The sequence below is a fragment of the Gavialis gangeticus genome, unplaced genomic scaffold (genome assembly GCF_001723915.1).
Source record: "Gavialis gangeticus isolate Ggan-Ray unplaced genomic scaffold, GavGan_comp1, whole genome shotgun sequence".
In the NCBI taxonomy this organism is placed as follows: domain Eukaryota; kingdom Metazoa; phylum Chordata; order Crocodylia; family Gavialidae; genus Gavialis; species Gavialis gangeticus.
In genome coordinates this window covers 4,311,583-4,326,615 of record NW_017729005.1, presented here as the reverse complement: position 1 = coordinate 4,326,615, position 15,033 = coordinate 4,311,583, and the positions used below count along the sequence as shown (strand labels likewise).

Here is a 15,033-nt window from a genome sequence, read left to right as displayed (position 1 = left end):
ACAGGCACTTGATAGTACACTTACTTTGGCTATTTATTGGTTTATCTAGAGCAGATCATGTAAACCAGGGGAGAAGGGGGGTGGTTACTGTGGGCCAAATCTGGCCTGCACGTACGTTGCTTAACCTGTGGGGTTTCCCATGGACCACCCACATCCATGGGCTAGGTTAGGCATGTGGGATTTTACTGCCACTGCTGCCAAAGCCCTTGAGGTAATGTTATTCCTCACTTGTGCAGCTCCAGAACCCAGGGAGTTAAAGACAGTCATTACTCCTCTTCCCATTTACTGCCAAAATCAGGGTTTTTAAGTCCCCCACTTCCACCTTGTTTTATGTGTTGAATGTCATTTCCTGCTGCCACTTCTCCTCACCCCTCTGCCCAACTGCTGCTCTGGCACCACACAATTCTTAGCTGTGTGGCCAGGACCACAGGACACTGCAGGAGCTGGCCAGGCCTGGCCCCCACAGTTCCCTGGCTGGCTCTGTGTGGTGCCAGCCAGGCTAGCCTGGTTCTTGCTGTGTTTTGCGGTCCTGGCCATGCAGCTTGGAACCATGGGCAGGGGGTGGAGGTAGAGAAGTAGCAGAAGTGAGGGCAGGGTGGAGAAGTGGCAGCAAGTGGTAGTGAAAGGTCTGCAACAGTACCCCATGGTCAGGGGTGGCAGGAGCACTGAGTCCAGGCTGGCAGGAGCTCTGCCTGTCATGGGCCATGAGTGCCCTGAGGCCTCGCAGCCTGCTGCTGCCACTGCCCATAGCCCCTGCCAAGCAATGAGGGGGGAGGGTTTGAAGGGGTGTCCCACTGCACACACCACCATACACATGTACCCTCACCCTCCCTCACATCACCATACACCCATGCACAGTCCAGCTACCTTCCTTTCCACATGCCACAACTCCCCCCAGCCACCCTCCCCCCACAAACCTCATACCCACTTGCACCTCAATATCCACACACATGCACCCACATGCTCTTCCACACCACATACCCATCCCATACACATCCACATCCTCCCCAACACCCCACAGACACCCACAGCCCCCCCACAAACCTATACCCACCTGCCCATACGCTCCACCCCCTTCAACATACAAGAGTAAGACTTCATTTGAAGCTATTATACAATCATCTCTATATACATTATGCAAATACTTGTAAATCAAGACAGTTATTTTTTTTTAAATCAAATCAATGAATGTTGTAGATACTTGATTTTTAGAATATAATTTGGTTTTTTTGTGGTTCCTACTGCCCTCTTGCTGAAAGCAGTAGTTTCGGGGGCAAGGGGAGGGACTTCTGGTCCCAAGATGGTGACCAGAATCTGTGTTATACTGGAACATGTGGCAAATTAGTTAATAATGCAATGCCGGTGCAGAAGAAAGCACAAATATCGTTCTGAAATATTAATAGGAGTGCCCTACACAAGATCTAGGTGTTGATTATTATTCTGGACTTCAATAGTGAAGCAGCACAAATAATGTGTCCATCTTGATTTGGACACATTTTAGAAAAGTTTGATAGGCAAAGTGGAGACAGACCATAGGAAAGCAGGAAGAACAGGAGGTTTAGAAAACATGGCCTGCATGTGAAGTTTGAAGGAATTGGATTTGTTTATTGGATCAGGAGAGAGAAAAAGCTGAAGCAGACGTAAATATTCCAATAGGTAAGAAGTTGTTGTGGTCAGCAGTCTTTGCGTGGCTGCAGAAAGAAGAAATAGTAAATCTCTTTCGGGGAATACTTTAACTAGATTTGATACCACTTTGGCAAGGGAACTGTATTTAGGTGCCCTCTTGAAGTTCCCTTCTAGTCCTTTATTTCTATAATTGTTTTTTTCCAGCCATGTAACTTAGAAGATTATAATCTATCAGTGCTCATGATATGGGCCAGGCCCAGAGTCACTGAGGGCCTAGTCAGGGAACTTTTGGTGGACTAGACATGTTCAAATCAGCAGGTCCTGATGATCTCCACCCCAGAGTGCTGAGGCAAAAGGCAGAGGTCATTGCAGGATCCCTGGGACAGCTTTATGAGCAGTCGTGGTTCTCTGGCGAGGTGCCAGAGGACTGGAAAAAGGCCAGTGTGGTCCCCACATTCAAAAAAGGGAGGAAGGAGGATCCAGGAAACTATAGGCCTGTTAGCCTTACCTCGGTCCTGGGAAAGCTCTTCAAGAAAATTTATCCAGGAGCACATCTATGAGGGACCAGCAGGGGAGATTATGCTTAGGGGCAACCAAGATGGGTTCATTAGAGGCAGGTCCTGTCAGACCAACCTGGTTGCCTTCTATGACCAGGTCACACAATCCTTGGACACAGATGTCGCAGTACACATAATCTTTCTGGACTTTAGGAAGGCCTTCGACATGGTCTCACCCCATCGTCATTAAAAAATTAGGCATCTGTGGTGTCAGCATCTACACAGTCAGATGGGTTGCAAACTGGCTGGAGGGCCACACCCAGAGAGTGGTGGTGGATGGGTCTTTTTTGACCTGGAGGGATGTAGGCAGTGGGGTTCCCCAGAGCTCTGTCCTTGGACCCGAATTGTTCAACATCTTCATCAGCAACCTGGACAAGGGGGTGAAAAGCACCTTGTTCAGATTTGCAGCTGACACTAAAATGTGGGGAGAAGTGGGCATGCTAGAAGGGAGGGACAGGCTACAACTAGATCTGGGCAGGTTACAGAGGTGAGCAGATGAGAATAGGATGGGTTTCAGCACAGACAAGTGCAAGGTACTGCACCTGGGGAGGAAGAACCAGCAGCATACCTACAGGCTGGGGAACTCCCTTTTCAGCACAGAGGCAGAAAAGGATCTTGGAGTCATTATTGATTCCAAAATGAACATGGGCCGCCGATGTGGGGAAGTGGTCAGGAAGGCTAACTGCACCTTGTCCTGTATCGATAAATACATCAGGAGCAGGTCCAAGGAGGTGATCCTCCCCCTCAAAACAACATTGGTCACGCCGCAGTTGGAGTACTGCGTCCGGTTCTGGGTGCTGCACTTCAGGAGGGATGTGGACAGCATTGAGAGCCTCCAGAGGAGGGCCACTTGCATGACCAGGGCAGGCCCTATGAGGAGAGGCTACAGGACCTGAACCTGTTCAGCCTCCACAAGAGAAGGTTGAGAGGGGATCTGGTGACCGTCTTCAAACTGGCCAAGGGGGACCAGCAGGCAATGGGAGAGTACCTGTTCCCCCAGGCACTACCGGGAGTAACAAGGAATAATGGCCATAAGTTGACTGCAAGTAGATTCAGGCTAGACCTCAGGAGGCACTACTTCACAATCAGGGCGGCCGGGAGCTGGAAGCAGCTTCCAAGGGAAGTGGTGCACACTCCTACCCTGGGGATCTTTAAAAGGAGGCTAGATAGACACCTTGCCGGGGTCATTTGACCCCAGCATTCTTTCCTGCCTATGGCAGGGGGTCGGACTCAATGATCTGATTAGGTCCCTTCTGACCCTACCAACTGTGGATGCAAAACCATGTAATTCTGCTTTCTGAAGCAACCTGTTAAATTGCTAAAACCAAACTGCTACTTAAGAAACTAGGAAAGTACTTTTGGCCCTAGGTTTGTTTTACTTCTAAGCCTAAATTTGCCTCAGTTGTGCAAGTTTGAAGTACTACTGGATCTTTGTTTCCCTCCTGATGCATGATGCACAAATCATAGGGCATAGATTTTTTATGTAGTTGCTTTGCTACAGATGTTTCTTGTTAATTTGCCTGTGTGAATAATCTTTGTTTTTAAAACTTCTTAGATGCATGTCAGAAGTATAACTGCCATCTCAGTTGTGCTACTGAACAAACCTGAGGGAATTCAAAACAATTATAGATAGATTTGCAATTTTAGAATTAATAGATGAAGTAAAAAGTAGACTCTAAAAGGATATTTTAAATTTTGAAGTAAAGTTTATTAAAAATCCTGTGGGGTCTGTGTCTTTTTATATACCATGTGTATTTGGCACATAAGTAACTGAATGCTTTTTTTGAAGGTCCAGATCAAGAAGACATTCTCATAGACGTTACACTCGCTCCAGGTCCCACTCCCATTCCCATTCCCATAGGAGACGATCTCGGAGCAGATCATACACACCAGAATATCGTCGTCGAAGGAGCCGCAGTCATTCTCCAATGTCTAACCGAAGGAGGCATACTGGCAGCAGAGTATGTGGTATTCATCAAGGCTAAGTATTAACCTAAATAATTAATTCTTTGTTAACTGCTTTCTATTAAAACAGAAAAGAATATCTATCTTAGAAGTGCATGTGAAAATTCTTGTTTTTGTGTATGTTAATGAAAGAGGTAAGATCTGAGACATCCAGTACCCAGGCTGACTGCGGGAGTATGAGAGAGACATTGCTTGACTACTGTTTGAACCAATTCCCTTTCACTTGATACTAGGTGTTGCTCTGCAGAATGATGTTTCTGAGCAGCATCATGATGTCTGGACTCGGGTCTTCAGATCTGCTGTGCCTTCCTGTGCCAGTCTTTCCTCCTTGCCCCCTGCTGCTTGACTACTTATGCACGCATAGTTCACAGCATATTATATTCAAGAGCACTTGTGACTGTGCACATCTAATCTTTACTAAAGATGAACTACACTTGGGATTTATTTTTTTTGACCTTCTTGGTAAAGGGGGTTGCCCTGTGGGCTCTCTTGTTTGTTTAAGTGTGGATCATTTCTGCTCTGTGCAGGTTGCTGGAGCATATCTAAGGAGTGGCCTGTAGAGTGGCCTCAGCCTGAGAACTGAGCCTCATCCTAGTCCTCTGCATACAAGATGAAACAAATCTCTTAGTATCTAAAGAGTAAATGTGCATGTTAAGGATATACATTTTCATATGCTTTTTACGTAAATCAAAACCAAAATTTCACCTGGGAACTGTGGGTTATAATCAGTCTGTCAGACAAGGTGATCTTCAGGGTCTGGCACTGCTGTGTTAACATCCCCTTTCTCCTCCCCACCTCTTCACCACCATCACCTGTGTCTTTGCCTACAAAGGGCCCCGAATTCTGCAGCAGGCCATGCCTCCTGTCCCTGAGTTTCCAGTAGCCCAGTGAGCCAGACTGCATGGAACAGCTCCATGTGCCAAATCCAATTGAGGGGGAGGTCAGAGTGCTGTATGCTTGACACCCGTAATAGTGTATTGGTTCTTAGTCACTTCCACGCACAAGCTTTTTAGAAACCATTACGTACCTAATCATAAATTAATGACCATCTGTGGACTAGTTCAGGATCCCCATGTTGACAGCCTCTTATCTTGTTGTGTGCTTCAGAACCCTGCATCTGTTTCTGAGGTTAGTTTTTCATACTCTGGGAGCTTCAGGTGGGATGGTCTCTTTTGGCTTCCAGGTGTTTAGTACTAAGCTGTCTACACTATAAAACAGCAATAGCAGCTGCAGACCACAGACTAATACTTTGATTCTCTAGATCCAAAAAAAATGGTGATTTTTATTTTCAGCTGTTTAACTCTCGTAAAACTTAGTACAGTATCATAGGACAAAGAGGTCAAAGTCATCTCCTTTTCACTTTGCAAAGGTCTGTTACAAGCAGAGGACAGACTTGTCAGAAAAGGGTGCAGGAATCTGATAGAGTAGCTAATACAGCTCCCTGCATAGTTGTGTATTTTTTTTATTAATAGGTGTTGCTTACTGTTTCTTCATAATCTTCCCATTATAAATACTGTCATAATCTTCACTTATAAATAAATACTTTCATAAAATGTATTTTATTTCTTTGATGTTATTGGTCTTTTTTCTATACTCAAGGATAGTTGCAGGCACAGCAAAAACTGTGTTAACTGGCACCTTACAAGGCGGCATGCTTTGTTAACTGGCATGTTGACTTGGAAGGGAAACGTGAAACCAGAAGTGACCACTATGGCACTTCCTGTTTCACAGAGCCCCCACAGCCCAGGGGCATAGCAGGCTGCGCAGGTCCCCCCTCCCTGTCCCTCGGGGCGGTGGGAGGGGTGGCAGTGCAGTGCGAGGGGCGACAATACTCCAGAAGTGGCAGGACAAGTGGCGGCCTGAACAGCCAAAGATGCCTGTTTGGTCTGCTCAGTTATCCGGCATATTTTGCTATCCGGCACCCTCCATTCCCCATGGTTGCCAGATAACAAAGCTTTTACTGTATATTGCTTCACATCATCATGCCTTTAAAAACAATACAGAATCTGGGTAGAAAGTGGCTTAAACGAAATTTTAAAAGAAACAAATCTAACCTAGTCAACTAAGAAAAATTGAGTGGTTTGGAATTTTATTTGCATAAGACTAGATCTGTTAATTAGTAGCACATTTTCAAATGTTTTTCTCTATTACAGTAAAAGATTCATACAAATGAAACATACGCTTAAAGCTGATACTTTAAGCACTAATTACTTAAATTTTTTATATATATATATATATATAATTTTATATATGTAATTTGCCAATGTTTTGGACCATAACAGAAAATTTAGGGAGAAGTCCTTTTGGAGCAGTTATTTGTTTGCTTTGTATTTACCTGTACCTACTGTATTATCAGCTTTAAATGTGTTTCCGCTTTAACCTTGATCTTCTTGAAAAATGTTAAGGTATCCCTTAACATTTCCAGATATTTCTTTCCTGTTTATCCATGCCTTCTTACATGTAGTGTAACTTTTAGAAAAAATGATCTGGGCTTCTTGTTCAAGAATTCCCTGAACAATGAAATGAAACTGAAGAATACCTAATTTTGTATGCCTGTCAGTAGCTTGAATCTGGAACTAGATTACTACTGCATATAGTCGGGCAATACAGTGAGCTTTCACTGTAAAATTTTTCCTTGTGCTGCAGAATGCCACCTGCATATATTCCTGATCTTAAGGTGGCAAACAAAAATATTCAGTGTAAACAAATGTTTTGTTATGTTTTGTTTTTCTCGAGTTTGGAAAGGCTGAAAGTATTTTTCCATGCTTCACTGAAATAGGGAGGTGTTTAAATCAAAAGTTAAATTTATACAATACTAACTTTTATTGCTTATCCTTTTAGAGGTACCACGCAGTGATATTTTTTTCCTCTGATCCCTTAGTTTGTCTCTTAAACATCACAGATGTTGAAAGCTTCAGTTGCAAAACTACTGTTGCTCAGGATAACTTAAAATAGGTGGCTTATAAAAGTGATAAAGTAGCCTTGAAATAAATGTACAGTTTTATATTTAATTTTTAGTCTACTTCTTAAAGTCAAAATGAATCTTCCACAATTTCTATCGTACCCAGAATGTTAATCCAAGAACCTTGAGCTAGAATTTTGGTCTGTCTTGCTGCTTAGTACATGTTCCTATGGATACATCCTATGGCCTAAATAAGAGGAGGCATTAATCTTGATCCAATTTATAATGATAGGACAGGTGAACTTCACTAATGTGAAATGTGCTTTTGATTCACAGTTGCATGCACACATAGCGGAAAGTGGTAGTAATGTTTAGTCTTAATGGAAAATTGCAGGTTTAACTAAGATCTTCATGTCTAGAAAGAGATAAAGAACTCAAAATGCATGAAGGAATTGTGTAAAATGGCATACATTAATGTCAGCCAATCTTTGTATTGAGGTCAGAGGTGGGATAGAGAGAGAGATGAGGTCAAAGGTGAGGTTTAGATATATACATTCATCTATCTCTGATTGACCATATGTCCCGGATGTTGCAGGCTGCCCTGGTCAGTTAAGGTAAACTGAGGCAAAAGTCCTGGATGAGGCTGCTGCTGCTGCTCCCAGTGCCCAAGCCGGCTCCTGCAGAGCAGCACATGGAAGTGGCGAAGGGGATGGGCTGGCACCACTTCTCAGCTGGGATAGTTACCTACCATCAGCAGCTTCCTGCCCTGCTGCTGCAGTCCTTGCTAAGGCCCAGGCTGTGCATGGCGGCCCCAGGTGGCTGCTAGCGGCCTCTGCGCTGGGGGAATGGAGCCTAGCCAGGGGCCTCTCTAATATCCTGTCCCACCCTGCCATCTGGGGTGTAGATGTGCTGGTGCCTCCCATCTGAGATTCCCTTAATAATATGGGCCCCCTAGATATACTAAATGTGGCCTTTTCTCTATCAGTTTTCTTTCATGTTATGCCTGAAGCGTCTTAGTGGTGCAGTGTGGGGAAAGCTTGTACAGCAGCTTTCTTATTCTCTCTGCTCCAGAGCTATCAATCCAGCATCGTGCCACAAATATTAAATTCACCTTTATTAAATGTTGGATTTGGAAAATACATTAGGTTAAAAGTGCTAACCGTTGACTACTTGGCTGAACAAAGTATATAGTGTTTTCTCCTAAAACATTTTGAAATGTAATTGAAAATAAATATGGCAGCACTAACACTTCATTGGAATTTATTTTGAATTGAATGTTTATTTTACCAGGCTAATCCAGACCCTAACACATGCCTTGGAGTGTTTGGTCTCAGTTTGTATACCACAGAAAGGGATCTACGTGAAGTCTTTTCCCGCTACGGACCTTTGACTGGTGTCAACGTTGTTTATGATCAGCGGACTGGTCGATCACGGGGATTTGCTTTTGTTTATTTTGAAAGAATAGATGATTCTAAAGAGGTAAGTTTATGCTCTCCTTACTGAGTTTTCGTGATTAGGTTAGGTCTTCATAAATACATCTTTTTTTTTTTTTTTTTAGACAGAAGAGAAATTTATTTTGTGAACCCTTACACTAAAACAAATTTCAGTATATTCGAGATCCAGTTGAAGGAAGGTGTCAAATTAAGTTCAGTCATTATTTATGCCTTACGATGGATTGATTTAAAGTTTCAAACATTTTTTTTCCATTTATATTTCTTTTGCTTGCTAAAAAAAGGTGTATATCATTAGTTGATATCAAAACAAAATATGTAACTTTACCACTAGGGGTGCACTGGTAAAAAATTTTTTTGGCTGATAATTAACCAGCCATATCATGTGATACCAATCGATAGCTGATATGCATCCCATCAGTAAGTCTGTGGAAGGAAAGGGGGTGCAGATTGAGGTCCCTATAGTGATGGGGAGGGACAGGGCACAGGACATAGCTGTGGGTGGCTTGTCCAGGAAGGGGTGACAGTTCTGTAACCCTGTGTGCACCCCCAGGTGAGGCATAGGGAGCATGTGCCCCCAGATTTGTACGTGGGGCAAAGGCAGGTTGCCCACTGTGGGTTCAGGGTCAGGGGGTGTGCTGGCTTTTTTCTGGCAGGACAGCTGGGCCAGGGCTGCATTCCAAGTGGGCAGGGGCAGGGTGGGCAGTGGCAGTGTTGGGAAAGGAGGTTACAGAGTGGCTACAGGAAATTCTGGGGTGGCCTTAAACTACCCCATAGTCCCCCTCCAGCACTGCCACCACCACCCAGCCCCCCCTCTCACTGGGAAGAGGTTGGCAGAGCCCCTGGCCCCAAACCCACAGCAAGCAGCCCATTCTCACCCTGTGCACAAATCCGGGGGGGTGGGGCACATGCCCCCATGCTTCCTGTGGGGATGCATGCAGTGTGTCCTGTGCCTTGCCCCAGCTGGGCAGCTCTCCACCCTGCCCCAGCCCTACCCCCTCCCTCACCATGGGGGCCTCTATCTACCTGCTGTTCCCCCCACCACAGACTTACCAGCCAGATGCTGCTCTCCATGCTGCCAGGCTGCATTCCTGGCTGTGTGCATGCCTGAGGCTGCACACTTGCATGCATCATTTATTTAAAGCAAAATATCGGCCACACTGGCCAAAAAAAGCTAATTGCTGATGTCGGTTTTCCTTTTATCAGTGCCAATACGATCTGGACCAATATCGGTGCACCTCTATTTACCACTGTTCTACACAGTTTTGCTACCTGAAAGCTCCAGTATAACTGTGTACATGTAAACAGTTACATAGTTAAAAATGTTATTCATCATCAGTCAAATTCCTTCTTTACTAGGTAATAATTTTTGCGTCTTATCAAGCAGATGCATTGGAATGGTAACTGGAGTTGTATGAAATGCTCAAATGGCATTTTAAGAGTATTGAGGAAATTACTTTAAATGTTTTGGATGTATATATTTCTTTTATATACGCATTTTGCATTTTACAGCTAAAAGATTTACTGAACAGAAGAAGTAATTTTAAGCAGTAACTTAAACTGCTTATTTCAGATTTGTCAAGGAAAACTTCCAGCTTCTTTAAATTTCTTGAGAGAGTACCTACTAAATGTACATGGAAAGGTTGGTTTTTAGTTTTGTTTTCTTTAGAGGTTCTTTCTGAGGTGTGTATTAGTTTTGATTGTTTTTGGGCAATCCTTTAGTTTTACAATTAGGAGATCACACTTCTCTTAAATTCCCATACTGAATTTCAGTGAGCTATGAGTTCAGTGCATGTATTTCTTACTTAAATGTTTCCAAAGATTGTAATAATTGTAGGCCTTATTTCATAGGCATTAGGGCTGGAAGGGGCCTTGCAAGATCATCAGATCCAGCCCCCTGCCCAGCGGGCAGGAAGTTGGCTGGGGTCAGATCGCCCCAGCAAGATAAGCATCCAAGTGTTTCTTAAAGGTATCCAGTTGCACTTCTGGTAAAAGTCTATTCCAGACTCTGGAAACTTTTCTTATGTCCAGTCTAAAATGATCTTACAGCAGTCTGTGAAGGTTAGACCTTGTCTTCGCTTGGGGTGCTCTGGTGAACAGCCATTCTCCCAGTGCCTGGTGTACACCCCTTATATACTTATAGGCTGCCACCAAGTCACCCCTGAGCCTTCACTTCTCCAGGCTGAAGAGTCCCATGCCTCTCTACCTTTTCTCCATAAGGCCTGGTCTCCTGACCTTTAATCATGTGCATGGCTCTTCTCCAGACTCTGTCAAGTTTCTCCACATCCTTTCTAAAGTGTGGAGCCCAGAAATGGATGCAGTACTCCAGCTGTGGCCTCACTAAGGCCAGGTAAAGAGGGAGGATGGCTTCTTGGGTCTTGCTTGAGATGCATCGGTAGATGCAAGCCCAAGAGTTATTTGCTTTGCTGGCTGTGGCATCGCATTGGTGGCTCATGTTCATCTTGTGGTCATTTATGACCCCCAAGTCTCTCTTGGTTGTGGTGTTAGTGAATGTGGCACTGCTGAGCTTATAAGTATGGTGTGGGTGTTGTCATTGGGTTTGGATGCACCCACCTTGCGAGCCTGTCCAAGTCGGCCTAAATCTCCAACCTATCCTCTAGCGTGACTGCACTTCCCTATAGTTTAGTGTCATCTGCGATCTTAGCCAGTCCACTTCTGACACACTAATCCAGATCATTTATTAATATATTAAAGAGCACTGGTCTGAGTACTGAGCCCTGAGGGTTGGTCACCATGTGCCATGTTGACTTGGTTTCATCGACTATTACTCTCTGGGTCTGACCACAGAGCTAGTTCCCCAGCCATTGGACTGCAAGGTTGTCGAGGCCACAGTTCCACAATTTTACCATGAGGACATCATGGGAGGCCAAATCAAAGGCTTTTTTTAAAACTTAAGTATATGACATCAACCTCTTCTCCTTTGTCCAGGTAATGCGCCACCTGGTCATAGAAGGAAATGAGGTTGGTCAGGCAACACCTACCCACAATGAAGCCAAGTTGGCGCTCTCTCAGAACGTTGCCTTCCATTAGCCTCTTGTTGGTGGTTTCATTGATTTATTTATTATTTTTTTTAATTCCCACCCCCCATCTTTCCAGGGATTGAGATAAAACTGATGATTGGCCTGTAGTTCCCTGGATCTTCCATCCTTCTTCCTTTTCTTGAAGACGGGCCTTAATGCTTTGTATTAAAAATTGATTCCTTTTTAAGATTATTTTCAAATTGAAAAAACTTAGGATATTTTTATTTTGGTAGTGTAATTATAATAAATCAGCCTTTTATTTGAAAAATGTTGATTAAGCCTGACGCTTAATTTATCTGCATCTACCCATTGAGACCTTGCTTTAACCTCACTACGTCCAGTATAAAATCTCTAAAGGAACATGGATTTCACTGAACTGTTTTAGTAGCTCTTCTCTTTTCCCTAAGCCTGTCTCCAGAAACCTGAGGGATCTCTGGTTTCTTTCCGCTCTCTTTGTGACAGGTTTTTGTGTTGGTTGGTTCTAGTCTATCAGAACTTGATCATTTGCACTTGGGTTTAAGTAATCTCTGTTCTTTATTTGTTTCCTAAGTAGGGGTTGCAGCACTTGAGAGTGGGATTAGCCCCTACACAAATTCGGTTCTAGCACTCAGGCCAATTTTGCAAGTGGGGCTGAGAATCCGTTGGAATTGAAATGATCTTTGGCCTTACCTGAGGTTGCCTGGATAGAATCAAAACAAGTCAAAAACTGAATCTCTCACGGGGCAGGCTAGAAAACTGATAATAAAAAGTCTCTTTCAAATGTGTTAGGTCCAATACATTTTTTTGTTGTCCTTGAAATTGTGTTAAAACTTAAGGCTCTGATGGATACTTCTTTTTGCCCCTTCCCCCCACCTTTCTTCCCCCAAGTGTTGTGTGAAATGTAGGGGATGGGCACATACTTGGGGAAGGAGAAAAAGGAAAAAGGTCTTACTCCCAAACATATTAACATGCTTAGTGATTTTTTTCATATTTAAGAGGTACAAAAATGTTAACCTAGAGACCCCACAGTATCACATAATTATCTTTGCTTGACAGCCAGGAAATCTTAGGCATAAAGGGTTTACTGCCTTGAGGAAGATGCCCAATATCATTGCCAGATGTAGAGCTGGCAGATAGTAGGTTTCAGGTTTTGTAATCTAAGGCTGCTTCTATGCTGGGGTGTATCTGTCTCCTGTTAATATGTTGCATGGATGGAAAATGAATGTAGGTTTAATACAAGTAGTTGAACAATTGAAAATGTTCAGCTTCCTATTCCAGGGTAGATAGTCTTTTGTTAAAGAGGGAGGAGGGTTTTTCTGGGGTGTTCTGTTGTTGGATCTGACACAGCTATCCTGTGTGTACCTGGACAGTCTATTTAGAGGTTTAATTTCCCTATTTTTTAAATGGAATAACTAACTGGGGATGAGAGAGTTAGATGATGATGTATTCATATGAGAGGTTTTATTTCCCCTAGATGCATGGTGACCATGCATCCCAATTTGGCTGGGACAGTCCCAGATTTCATAGGCTGGTCCCTAATGGCTGGTGAAAAGTCCTGGAATAGCAGGTATGGGGGGCGCAGTCTGGTGGGGAGACAGAGTGGCATGATGCTCCAGACAAGCCGATGGACTGGAGCAGTGTCCATTCCAGCCTGCCTCCAGCTGCTGCTCAGATTGAGCCTGCCAGGTAGGAAGGGTGGCACCTGCTCTAGTCTGCCCACCTTGTTTCCATGCTGCAGCAGTAGTGCCTGCATGCCCATCTGCCTGGCGCAGCATGCCTCCCCACCAGACTGTGCCTGGTGTCTCTGCCCACCTGTCTCTGCCTGCAACAATGCCACTGACTAAGAAGGGGGAGGTGGGGACAGTTCTGAATTTATGCCTTCTGACCAGTTCCCAAGCTGGGACCAATAACACAGACTGATTTTAATCAGAATGGAAGCCTGAGGAAAAATAGGACATCCTTCACAAGGAAGTAGGACACCATCTGTAAACTAATACTAATTACTAATAAAAAGGGCTTGCAGAAGGGCCTGAAGGACTTGAGACCTTCCAGGGTGTAGGAAGGTCTTCACAGGACCAGATGTCTGTAAAGGATGAGTGAACACCTTCTGAGTTCTGTGTACAACTTTTCTCTAAAACAGGGGTCTGAATGGGGGAGGTGGGGTATGGAATTTAAAGGAACTGCCTTAAAGTGGCAGTTTAAAGGGGCAACTTAGCTTCCTGGTCTGTAACCTTACCACTGATTTTGCCATTTGCTATTGGCATTCATCATGCCTTTCAGCAGCATATGGTAATCGGAGAGGGACACAGAACAAGGAGGGGATTGGAGTTGCCAGGATCAGTGATGGGGGCACAGGATTGGCAGCCTGCAGCAGCAGCCAGGCTGTAAGAATCTGACCCAGCACTGGTAATAAGTTAGTAACTTTTATTCTAAAATACTAGTTTCTGTTTAAAGCAAAATACTGAGATAGCTTACTCTTCACTGGATAACACTATTATTGCTTCTGAGGAAACGAGTGCCAGTGCTGAACTGAAATTTCTTAAGGCTGTAAGTATGGTGCCCTCAAAGATGCCGTTTGAGTAGGACGTTAGGCAGTAAGCCTTCATGCTCTCTTCGCTACTATAATTGGAACATAAACTGTGCTTGCTGACGGGGGGATGACACACAACACTTTACTGGAAGAGGAAGTGTGTTGGTTCAACCTGGCTCCCTAGCATCTATATAGATTGAATCAGCTTTAGACAAAAGCATCCAACTAGCTATTGGATAGAAGCACCGAAAAGCCCTGCTGAAGTGCACAATCTATACAGATGTTGGGCTAGCTGGCTCAAACTAATACAGTGCCTCTTCTGGGCATGTGCTGTGCTTGGCATGCTGAGCTTAAAGTAACTGCTGGGTTGAGGGGGGTCCATGTCTGTAAGCAGCCTGTGTTACTAAATGTACGCAGAGTGAAACAGTAGCTCTGGGAACCTTGAAATTTCCTCAGCCTTCACAGTTGAGGGTAAACTCTAAATCTTAAGTGTGATAGTTTTGCTGTCGGACTGGTTAGGTGCCATTGTTGGCTGTGTTTGCAGATATATTTCTAATGTATTTATCTCGCAATCCTAAACTCTCTTTCAGGTTTCAGGAAGGAACACCTGCCCATCGTATCAAACTTCCATCTTCCTTCCTGAGTACTTGCATAATGTTATTGCACATTTTCAATACAAAGTCTGTAGCATTAAATGCAATTGAACACTGTCTTGTAGTTAACACTTATTTTAACACAAATTGAAAAATCCTAAACACCTGTAGATGATGAGTTTTTACTTATTGCCATCATATTTTGAATTTTTTGGTCAGAGTTTAGATGGTCATAGAGGCAGGTTTTGGAATAGTTGTTTTGATGACTGTTTTTATGCCTGCGGATCAGTTTCCAAAGCAGGGTTGCAAGCTCCACAGAAAATCATATGTAGCAGTTGGGCTTGCACTGGAAGTGATATTGCTGTGTTAAAAAAAAAAAAAAAAAAAAA

General features: G+C 43.9%; 1 protein-coding gene across 3 annotated transcripts in view; it reads left to right on the top strand.

Moving 5' to 3' along the window:
- The window catches only part of TRA2A (transformer 2 alpha homolog), a 73,064-nt gene that overhangs the window by 24,212 nt on the left and 33,819 nt on the right, over window positions 1-15,033 (top strand). For all 3 annotated transcript variants that reach the window (XM_019508581.1, XM_019508582.1, XM_019508580.1), the window contains exons 3-4: window positions 3,973-4,144; window positions 8,341-8,529. In XM_019508581.1, coding sequence (XP_019364126.1) covers window positions 3,973-4,144; window positions 8,341-8,529 — 361 coding nt within the window. The remainder of the gene's footprint in view (window positions 1-3,972; window positions 4,145-8,340; window positions 8,530-15,033) is intronic.